Below are 12,500 nucleotides of genomic sequence, written 5' to 3'. Positions count from 1 at the left end.
TCCAAAATTATTTAAGAAATTTTACATTCTCTTGTGTTCGAAAATATATCTTTAGGTAATGTGGTTAATATTTTGGAAATATGAAATAATTTTGACACAGAAATATGGCATTTGTGGTGTATACAGGTGTAGCCATTTTTGTAGTTAGACATAATGAAAATATAATCAAAAGAATTAAATGCCAATAATACTACTAGAATTATTTACGAAAAACGAAGTCTAAACATACAAACATAATCCATATGTGCATGAATGTGTGTTTTGGTATGTGTATATCTATACACACAGTATATAACCCTATACATCTCTTAAATTTCCTGATATCTGAACATTTGAAAAAAAAAAAAATATACTCATGGAGAAGCTACAGAAAAGAAAAAAAATCTGCCCATGTAATCGTTATTTGTTCAAATTGTTTAGCAGACGACTTTCAACAAGAACTTTACCCACGCCACCTGTCATACATTTCCGAAATTACATGAAACGTTTGCCATTCTTAACACTAACCATTATGATGTATATTTTTTTTTTATTGCATATGCCATATACAAGCGAGAAATAGGCCTACACTGGCATCCTTATTGACTACAGAATAGATTCCAAAGGAATACTAGTTAAATTCACCGTAATCTGACAATGGTAAAGTTCAATTCACCTTAATCTGACGATACAGTTAAATTCACCGTAATCTGACCATAATATAGTTAAATTCACTGTAATTTGTCAATGATACAATTACATTCACCGTAATCTGACAATGATACCGTTAAATTCACCGTAATCTGACAATGGTACAGGTAAATTCACCGTAATCTGACAATGGTACAGGTAAATTCACCGTAATCTGGCAATGGTACTAGTAAATTCACAATGATACCGTTAAATTCACCGAAATCTGACAATGGTACATTTAAATTCAATGTAATCTGACACAATACAGTTAAATTCACTGTAATCTGACAATGATACAGTTGAATTCACTGTAATCTGACAAGGATACAGTTAAATTCACTGTAATCTGTCAATGATACAGTTAAATTCACCGTAATCTGACAAGGATACAGATAAATTCCCCATAATCTGACGATACAGTTAAATTCACCGTAACCTGACAACGATACAGTTAAATTCACTGTAACCTGACAACGATACAGGTAAAATCACCGCAATCTGACAACGATACGGCTAAATTCACCGTAATCTGACAACGATACAGGTAAATTCACCGTAATCTGACTACGATACAGGTAAATTCACCGTAATCTGACAACGATACAGGTAAATTCACCGTAATCTGACTACGATACAGGTAAATTCACCGTAATCTGACAACGATACAGGTAAATTCACCGTAATCTGACTACGATACAGGTAAATTCACCGTAATCTGACAGTGATACAGACAAATTCACCGTAATCTGACAATGAACCAATTAAATTCACCATAAACTGACAATGATAAAGTTAAATTCACCGTAACCTGACAATGATAGATAAATTCACCGTAATCTGTCAACGATACAGTTAAATTCACCGTAATCTGACAACGATACGGCTAAATTTACCGTAATCTGACAACGATACGGCTAAATTCACCGTAATCTGACAATGATACAGGTAAATTCACTGTAATTTGACCAATGATACGGCGTCGAATTAACCAATTTCTCTTCAAGAATATGTCCATTCATTTGGGTTTGGTATTGGAATACACCGCTTTTCTCTGAATTAACCACATTGATAGAAAGCGTCAAGGAATTTAAAAATTTACACTAGACTTTTACAAACAATTAAAAAATATTCATAAAACGGACACTCTAGAATTTATTGCACTTATTACTAGAACACGGCCTGATTTTGTCATTATGTAGCTGATTTAAACTAGATTAGATTACGCCAATATTCATCACAAAACGAAACTAGATTTTATTGGAGTTATTACTAGAACACACCCTGATTTTGTCAGATTCGTGTATCGTAATACAGAACCCGACCTGATTTTGTCAGATTCATCTATCGTAATATAGAACACGACCTGCTTTTTTCAGATTCGTGTATCGTAATACAGAACACAACCTGATTTTGTCAGATTCGTCTAACGTAATTAATATAGAACACGCCCTAGTTTTGTCAGATTCGTCTCGCGTAATATAGAACACGCCATAATTTTGTCAGATTCGTGTATTGTAATATAGAATGCGCCCTGATTTTGTTAGATTCGTCTCTCGTAATATAGTACACGCCCTGATTTTGTCAGATTCATGTATCGTAATACAGAACACACACTGATTTTGTCAGATTCGTCTTCCGTAATATAGAACACGCCCTGATTTCGTCAGATTCGTCTCTCATGATATGGAACACGCCCCGATTTTGTCAGATTCGTCTCTTGTAATATAGAATGTGCCCTGATTTTGTCAGATTCGTCTTTCATGATATGGAACACGCCCCGATTTTGTCAGATTCGTCTCTTGTAATATAGAATGTGCCCTGATTTTGTCAGATTCGTCTCTCGTAATATAGAACGCGCCCTGATTTTGGCAGATACGTCTCTCGTAATATAGAACACGCCTTGATTTTGTCAGATTCGTCTCTTGTAATATAGAACACGTCTTGATTTTGTCATACGGACATTATCTTACCACAATCGTCGTGTGAATAATTCTTTAATTGTTTTATGTATAAAACAGGAGCCACAAACTCACGGTACTCGCATTATATTCTTAACCTCATAGGAAATGGCAATTCTGCAGAACACCATAAGAACACAGAACTCTGAGTCTGCAGAACAGAGAACTCTGAGTCTGCAGAACAGAGAACTCTGGGTCTGCAGAACAGAGAACTCTGAGTCTTCAGAACAGAGAACTCTGGGTCTGCAGAACTAAGAACTTTGAGTCTTCAGAACAGAGAACTCTGAGTCTGCAGAACAGAGAACTCTGAGTCTGCAGAACAGAGAACTCTGGGTCTGCAGAACAGAGAACTCTGAGTCTTCAGAACAGAGAACTCTGGGTCTGCAGAACAGAGAACTCTGAGTCTTCAGAACAGAGAACTCTGGGTCTGCAGAACTAAGAACTTTGGGTCTTCAGAACAGAGAACTCTGAGTCTGCAGAACAGAGAACTCTGAGTCTGCAGAACTAAGAACTTTGAGTCTTCAGAACAGAGAACTCTGAGTCTGCAGAACAGACAACTCTGAGTCTGCAGAACAGACAACTCTGAGTCTGCAGAACTAAGAACTTTGAGTCTTCAGAACAGAGAACTCTGAGTCTGCAGAACAAAGAACTTTGAGTCTTCAGAACAGAGAACTCTGACTGAGTCTGCAGAACACAGTACTCTGAGTCTGTAGAACATAGAACTCTGAGTCTGCAGAACAGACAACTCTGAGTCTGAAGGACAAAGAACTCTGAGTCTTCAGAACAGAGAACTCTGAGTCTTCAGAACAGAGAACTCTGAGTCTTCAGAACAAAAAACTCTGAGTATAAAGCACACAGAACTCTGGCTCTGCAGAACACAGAACATTGATAGTCCAAAACGAGAAAGGCAGATTCGATGTAAATCATTTGAGAAGATTAGGCGTTTCTACAGAACAGATATGGACTAACTCTACTGACTACGATAACTGCAGGAATTTCTTTGCTCTCACGAGTCTAACAGGCCTCAAGGATTTCAGGAACGCTATCAGTACAAACCTGCCAAGATACCCCCTTTCCTGTAAGAAATAGTCTGCGTCTCCTGTAAATAAACAAACATGACCTTTGCCCCCTACCAAAATAAATATTAAAATTGAAGGGCAAAAAACCATGGGAAAGTACCAAAATGTTATGAAGAAGTTTGATTTTAAGATCTGTTTTATCATTGCTTTTCTTGAGGATAAAACTTGGAAATCTAACTTAAAATTAAGGTACATCTAGGATTGAAAGGATTCTACGTAATTCAGGGATTAAAGTGACTCTTAAAGTAACTCAAGGATTGAAATAACTCAATGATTAATGTGACTTTTTTTTTTGCATCAGCTTCCATGAGCACGAGGATATACATACTGCAATGTAATTGCTTTAAAGTTCCAAATCATTACTGATTTAAAAAAATAGCTTCGTGAATTTCCCACCTCGTCAGGTTAATGTAGGCCTGTAGTAGGCCTATCAAAATCACATCAAAGAAGGGAAAAATAACTTCAGTAACTATACTCAACTTTTTTTTTTTTTTAATGAGGCGCATTTTCAAACACTCGCCGGGGTGCCCTTTTAGCTCGGAAAAGTTTCCAATAGCTGATTGGTTAGAATCATCTTGAAAAACCAATCAGCTGGTAGGAAAATTTTCAGAGCTAAAAGGGCACCCCTACGAGTCAATGAAAATACTGGTTAGAGTTATTTTGTTCAACCGATCAGCTAGTAGGAAACTTATCAGAGCTAAAAGGGCACCCCTGAGAGTCAGTGCTAAAGCTGGTTAGAATTAGAATGATCTTGTCCAACCAATCAGCTAGAAGGATACTTTTCAGAGCTAAAAGGGCACCCCTGAGAGTCAGTGTTGATGCTGGTTTGCTAGTAGGAAACTTTTCAGAGCTAAAAGGGCACCCCTGAGAGTCAGTGCTAATGCTGGTTAGAATTAGAATGATCTTGTCCAACCAATCAGCCAGTAGGTAACTTCTCAGAGCTAAAAGGGCACCCCTTCAAGCCTGCAAATACGTCTCGTTATAAAAAATGAGTATAGCTGCTGTTTCAATTTCAACTTCGAACCATTTGTTTAAATCTCATATGAATCTTGTAAGCTGAACATTAAAATAATAAAATGAGGTTTCAAATGAGACCACAATTCATATTTTGAAGTCAAACTTAATATCCCCGTACTTAGACGTAGCTGATTTAGCCATTTAATAAATAAATACAAAATCAAATGAGACTACAATTAATTTTTTGATGTAAAACTTAATATCCTCGTGCTTATGCCTATCTGATTTAGCCATTTATAAATAATTAAAAAATCTAAACCATTAACTTGTAAAAAAGAATGTCACGTGTTTCATTAAAATCGAGCAATTTCTCTCTCTGCTCAACGCCCTAACCTTAACACAAACCTTAAGACCTAAGTTTTTGATTGGACTACAGAACATTTTCTGTATTTGATATCAGTGACTCAAGCAATCATACGAACAATAACAACCTTAGTAACAATGGAACAAACTCCTCTATTAATTCTATCAATCAATCAGGCCACGAAGCTAAACAAATGCGAAACACTTCACTGGATACAAACTGATTTTCATTGACCAACTTGGATTAATCTCCACTCGTTTTCATTAACAGTATTAACAGTATATACACGAGTGGAAACAAGATGAATATCACAAAACTGTTTCCAAGAATGTTTCTTGTTATGGATTACCTTCAAACATTCTTCAAAATTTCGTTAACACTCGTGAAAAGTGAGTTGTTGACGTGAAAGCAACTCACTTCAGATGTCAACATTTCAAATTCTATAACACTCGTGAAAGGTGAGTTGTTGACATAAAAGCAACTCACTTCAGATGTCAACATTTCAAATTCCATAACAATCGTGAAAGGTGAGCTTGTTGACATCAAAACAACTCACTTCAGATGTCAACATTTCAAATTCCATAACAATCATGAAAAGTGAGCTGTTGACGTGAAAGCAACTCACTTCAGATGTCAACATTTCAAATTCCATAACAATCGTGAAAAGTGAGTTGTTGACGTGAAAGCAACACACTTCATATGTCAACATTTCAAATTCCATAACAATCGTGAAATGTGAGCTGTTGACATGAAAGCAACTCACTTCAGATGTCAACATTTCAAATTCCATAACACTCGTGAAAGGTGAGCTGTTGACATCAAAACAACTCACTTCAGATGTCAACATTTCAAATTCCAAAACTCCAAGAAAGAACACATCTTGGAGTTACTGATTCTTTATCAAAATGCTGTTTGAAGGATTAGTATTTTTTTCTATGGCCAAGCTTCATCTCGAAGTCCTTTGCATAATTCATTTTTCACATCACTGAAATGTCTGAAGTCAGACATCTCAAATTAGCTGATCGTCTTTGATTATTATCAGTTCAATGGAGACACAATATACATGGTAAGATGTATAACATCTTCCATGAGCTTTTCAAGATTATATCAGCATGAGTCCGGTGGGTAAATCTTCTCAAACAACATCTCAGGGATGTTTTAAGTCATTTAGAAGTTATAATCAAGTCCTAGGACTTTAATTAAGTCCTTGGGCATTAATTAAGTCCTTGGACCTTTCCCTCTTGTTCGTAATCTTCCATGTGCTTTATCAGCATGAGTCCAGTGGGAAAATCTTTTCACAAACATCTCAGGGATGTTGTAAGTCATTTAGAAGTTATAATTAAGTCCTTGGACTTTAATTAAGTCTTTGGGCATTAATTAAGCCCTTGGAACTTTCACTTTCACTCGCAAACTACGAAGCAGCCAAAACGTGGAGAGACATTCGTAACAAAAGACAATCGCAAACTCCTCCGACGCTGAAAATGATGGAAGCTACAGAACAGATTGGCACATATCCCAACCTCTGACTGAGCGAGAGTTGTCCAAGGTATAAAACCTTTCTAATAAAAATAAGGAGAGACAGAGAGATATATAGAGAGGCTGAAATATCCCTCTGTTGAAATATAACTCTCTTATTTCTCAGAACTCAGGAACTAACAACTCTATTTCAGTCAATGCGTCTCTGCTGGCGATGATCTGACGAAGCCCAAGTTGTTCTTGGCCTCTCCGGTGGATCAGGTACGCTTCTTGTTCCAACACTTCTTCCTCGGAAGGCCCAGCTTCAGGAGGTGGGTCTCCTCCTCCGCTTCCACTTCAGGGCTTTTGAGGAACGTTGGGGCGATGCCCAGGCCCACGATGGTCACCGCTGGAAAGGAAAGGAGCACATGAGGTGAAGCAGTCATGAAAAGGGGGACAGGTGACTTTAGTAAATTATAAAACAGAATGAGCAGATTAACTTAGTCAAAGATAGATCCATGTTCTAGGAATGCCCCTGAAATTACAGTTTAAATAAGAGACAAATGATTTATGGTATGTGAGTTAATTGGCGTTAATGGTGAAAATAACTAATTTATATGCGTAGTGAGAATAGTTAAAATAACGTAATGGGCAATGAGGATAATTACAATAATGTTCTGCGCAATGCCAACAGTTACAATAACGGTATGCGCTATAAGGATAGTTACAATAATGTAATGCGCAATGAGGATAGTTACAATAACGTTCTACGCAATAAGGTTAGTTACAATAACGGTCTACGCAATAAGGTTATTTACAATATTGTACAATGCAATGAAAATAGTTACAAAAACGTACAACGCAATGAGAATAGTCACAATAACGTAATGCGCAGTGAGAAAATTTACAATATCGTTCTGCGCAATGATGATAGTTACAATAACGTAATGCGCAATGAGAATAATTACAATAACGTTCTGCGTAATGAGGATCGTTACAATAACGTACAACGCAATTAGAATAGTCACAATAACGTAATGCGCAATTCGTGTAGTTAAATAACGTTCTGCACAATGAGGATAAATATAATAATGTTCTACACAATGAGGATAATTACAATAACGTTTTGCGCAATGAGGATAGTTACAATAAAGTTCTGCGCAATAAGGATAGTTATAATAACGTAGAATGCAATGAGAATAGTCATAGTAACGTTCTGCACACTAAGGATAGTTATAATAACGTAATGCACAATGAGGATAGTTACAATAACGTAATGAGCAATGAGGATTATCACAACGTACAGCGCAATGAGAAGTCACTGGGCTATATATAAGTTTCGATATCAACATCCGGTTTCAAACTTCCTCTCAGTTAAAAAATTTAATTGTTGAAGGCTTTACTTGTTACTTATATAATCTACTCCTAGAATATGTGTTTACTGAAATTCTTTTATTTAAGTGGTCCAGCTTGATTTAGGCATTAATGTTGAGATACTACCACTAGAGAGTTATGGGGTCCTTTGACTGGCCAGACAGTACTACATTGGATCTTTATCTCTGGTTACGGTTCACTTTCCCTTTGCCTACACATACACCGAATAGGCTGGCATATTCTTTACAGATTCTCCTCTCTCCTCATAAACCTGACAACACTGAGATTACCAAACAATTTTTCTTTACCCAAGGGGTTACTGTACTGTAATTGTTCAGTGGCTACTTTCCTCTTGGTAAGGGTAGAAGAGACTCTTTAGCTATGGTAAGCAGCTCTTCTAGGAGAAGGACACTCCAAAATAAAACCATTGTTCTCTAGTATAGGGTAGTGCCATAGCCCTTGTACCATGGTGTTCCACTTTCTTGGGTTGGAGTTCTCTTGCTTGAGGGTACACTCAGGCACACTATTCTGTCTTATTTCTCTTCATTCTGCTTTGTTAAATTTTTCATAGTTTATATAGGAAATATCCATTTTATTGTTAACTGTTCTTAAAATATGTTATCTATTCTTGTTTCCTTTCCTCGCTGGGCTGTTTTCCCTGTTGGAGCCCCTGGGCTTATAGCATCCTGCTTTTCCAACTAGGGCTGTAGCTTAGCAAGTAATAATAATAATAATAATAATAATGATAATAATAATAATAATAATAATAATAATAATAATAATAATAATAATAATATACGAAGAATTTCAAAATATTTAGCAAATACGTGAACCCTGTTTCGAAATGAAAAAAGTAATTTATTCCAATGAAGATAATATATTGTTTTAGAGTAAATAATATAATTACATACTGCTTGCGTGCAATTAAAAATATCTTAATGAACTGGAAGTACAGTTTACTTTCGTTAGATTTCACTGAACTAAAATCTAAGATATAAATAATTGCTTATCGAACTGTCATTCTCATAGGCTAAAAACTAGATTATGATTTTACTGAAAATAACGTATATCTCTCCTATATAATAAAGAGAATGTGTCTGACTATATATATATATATATATATATATATTTATATATATATATATATATATATATATATATATATATATAGTTGAGAAAGGGGGTTGTAGTGGGAAAGTTTGAACATATGTGGTGTGCATATCAATATAAATATTTATCCTTCATTTTGGATAGGTCACATACACTATTACTTTAAGGAAACCTATTCAAAATTCCAAGAACATCCACTTGTCGGATATTTCTAATTCGTGAATAATTCTCTCTCTCTCTCTCTCTCTCTCTCTCTCTCTCTCTCTCTCTCTCTCTCTCCTCTCTCTCTCTCTCTCTCTCTCTCTCTGTCTCTCTCTCTCTCTCTCTCTCTCTCTCTCTCTCTCTCTCTCTCACAAGTTTCACCTGTTCCCGCCAGGAAGACGAAATGGCAAATTCAATCTGGCTGTTCTTTTCTTCTTCTTCTGATTCTGAACTGGAATAAGTTATCCCCTGACATTTCGTATTAGCCTCTCTCTCTCTCACTCTCTCTTCTCTCTCTCCTCTCTCTCTCTCTCTCTCTTCTCTCTCTCTCTCTCTCCGTGCCCGGAGCATAACCTATTGCGAATATTTTTCGCTCCAACATGGTAATTACAGACCGAGGCAGAATACAAATCAGGAATGAAATGAGATGGAATGCATGCACGGAAAAGGGAAGGGGGGGGGGGGGGGGGTGGAGTGGCAGCTGAAATTGGGAGGATGTTCTAATTCGGGAGATTTGAGAGAGAGAGAGAGAGAGAGAGAGGAGAGAGAGAGGGAGAGAGAGAGAATTTGTATAGGAGTCTCACTACGTAAAAAAGAATCGCATTATTATTATTACTATTATTATTATTATTGTTATTATTATTATTAGCTAAGCTACAACCCTAGGTAGAAAAGCAAGATGCTATAAGCCCAAGGGCTCCGACAGGGAAAAATAGCCCAGCGAGGAAAGGAAATAAGGAAATAAATAAACTATAAGAGAAGTAAGGGACAATTAGAATAGAATATTTTAGGAACAGTAACAATACAATGATTATGGAGTCCTTTGACTGGCCAGACAGTACTACATATGACCATTCTCTCTGGTTACGGTTCTTTCCCTTTGCCTACATAGACACCGAATAGTCTGGCCTATTCTTTACAGATTCTCCTCTGTCCTCATACACCTGGCAACCCTGAGATTGCCAAACGATTCTTCTTCACCCAAGGGGGTTAACTACTGCACTGTAATTGTTCAGTGGCTACTTTCCTCTTGATAAGGGTAGAAGAGACTCTTTAGCTATGGTAAGCAGCTCTTCTAGGAGAAGGACACTCCACAATCAAACCATCGTTCTCTAGTCTTGGGTAGTGCCATAGCCTCTGTACCATGGTCTTCTTCACTGTCTTGGGTTAAAGTTCTCTTGCTTGAGGGTACTGTACCAACCGTGTGTCACACAATTGTACATAATTCCTTTTGTATATATTTATGCGTGTATCTGCGCTCTTCCCTCGCACTAAAACGAACATGAAATTTCATGCCTGCTGTTTGGCTCTGAACATTGTCTGTCTCTCGAACATGTGATGTCCTGTTGCCTTGAGGTTTTTGTATATAAAGAAGAGTGTTCCTTAATATATAACTCAGTCTATTGCATCCTGCCTTCACACTCACAACTCCTCTCTCGGCCCCCGTCACAGTACACTCTAGCCACACTGTTCTATATGATTTCTCTGCCTCTTGTTTTGTTAAAGTTTTTATGGTTTATATAGGAAGTATTTATTTTAATGGTTGTTACTATTCTTGAAATATTTTATTTTTCCTTATTTCCTTTCCTCACTGGGCTATTTTCCATATTGGGGCCCCTGGGCTTATACCATCCTGCTTTTCCAACTAGGATTGTAGCTTAGCACTTAATAATAATATTATTATTATTATTACTAGCCAAGCTACAGCCCTAGTTGGAAAAGCAAAATGCTATAAGCCCTAGGGCTCCAACAGGGAAAAAATAGCCCAGTGAGGAAAGGACATTAGGAAATAATAATAATAATAATAATAATAATAATAATAATAATAAATAATCGCATACACACACACACATTTTTTACACGTGTGTATATACATACACAGAGGTCTTACAAATGCCATTATTCATGTCTGAGGTTTGGCCAGCTTTCATTACCACGCTGGACAACGGCGGATTGGTGATGGTGGAAGACTTTCGTTTGATCGCTCACAGCAAATCTACCTAGTAGGGGTGGCCCTGACTAGTACAGTTTTGCTGTTCATGGTTATACACAAACCCTTTTCACCATGTTAAGGAATATATATACTATATATATATATATATATATATATATATATATATATATATAATATATATATATATATATATATAAATATATATTTATTTATATATACATATATATATATATTTATATACATACATATATATATTTATATATACATATATATATATATATATATATATATATATATATATATATAATATATATATATAGAGAGAGGAGAGAGAGAGAGAGAGAGAGAGAGAGAGAGAGAGAGAGAGAGAGAGAGAGAGAGAGTGAGAGATGAACAAGATATCTTTTACATGAACCTTTATCCAAGTTTACTTACGAAATTTTCAGCGTATGCGAGAAAGGACAAATAAACTTATAAAAACAACAAAAGGAGAGAGAGAGAGAGAGAGAGCGAGAGAGAGAGAGGAGAGAGAGAGAGAGAGAGAGAGAGAGAGAGAGAGAGAGAGAGAGAGAGAGCGAGGGGGTCCCTCACGAAGACAAGGGTACACATACATTTGCCAACCGGGCGTAAAAATCATTCCGTCCTGGCGGGTAAAACTGAATGTAAATTTTCACGATTTTTTTTTTCTTTTTTTTTTTTATTGTTTTTTTTTGTCGCCGCCAGTAAAAGGGATACGTACTTAAAAGCTACGGTTAGAATTGATTGTCCTCCATCTGGGATTTTTTTCATCGTTAGTTAAGCTTTTGCATTTTTAAAAAGATATATACTTGGGTGACAAAATGCACGTTGGGTTAATTCAGGCCATATGATAATGTTGTTATGAAATACTGTAAGGTTATGATAGAACTTTAAGCAAGAAATGTTATTATTCATATGCTTTCATGCACGCATAAAACATATACATTTATATATATATATAATATATATAATATATATATATAATATATATATATATATATATATGTATATATATATATACTGTATATATATATATATATATATTATATATATATATATTTATATATTTATATATATATACATAAATATAATATATATATATATATATATATATATAATATATATATATATATATATACAGTATATAATATATATATATATATATATATATATATATTATATTTCTATAAATATGATATATGCAGTATGTATATATATATAAATACTAAATATATATATATATATATATATAATATATATATATATATATACTATATATATATATATACAGTATATATATGTATATATATATATATATATATATATATATATATATAATATATAATATAGATATATAC

The 12,500-nt window shown here is 35.3% G+C and overlaps 1 protein-coding gene across 1 annotated transcript in view; it reads right to left on the bottom strand.

Annotated features, from left to right (window-relative positions):
• Positions 1–4,392: 4,392 nt before the first annotated feature.
• Positions 4,393–12,500, bottom strand: part of LOC137652111 (ergosterol biosynthetic protein 28 homolog) — a 17,416-nt gene continuing 9,308 nt past the window's right edge. The window contains exon 3 of the mRNA XM_068385316.1: positions 4,393–6,894. Coding sequence (XP_068241417.1) covers positions 6,764–6,894 — 131 coding nt within the window. The 3' untranslated portion in view covers positions 4,393–6,763. The remainder of the gene's footprint in view (positions 6,895–12,500) is intronic.

The sequence above is a fragment of the Palaemon carinicauda genome, chromosome 13 (genome assembly GCF_036898095.1).
Source record: "Palaemon carinicauda isolate YSFRI2023 chromosome 13, ASM3689809v2, whole genome shotgun sequence".
NCBI lineage: Eukaryota > Metazoa > Arthropoda > Malacostraca > Decapoda > Palaemonidae > Palaemon > Palaemon carinicauda.
This window is presented reverse-complemented; position numbering and strand designations above follow the sequence as displayed.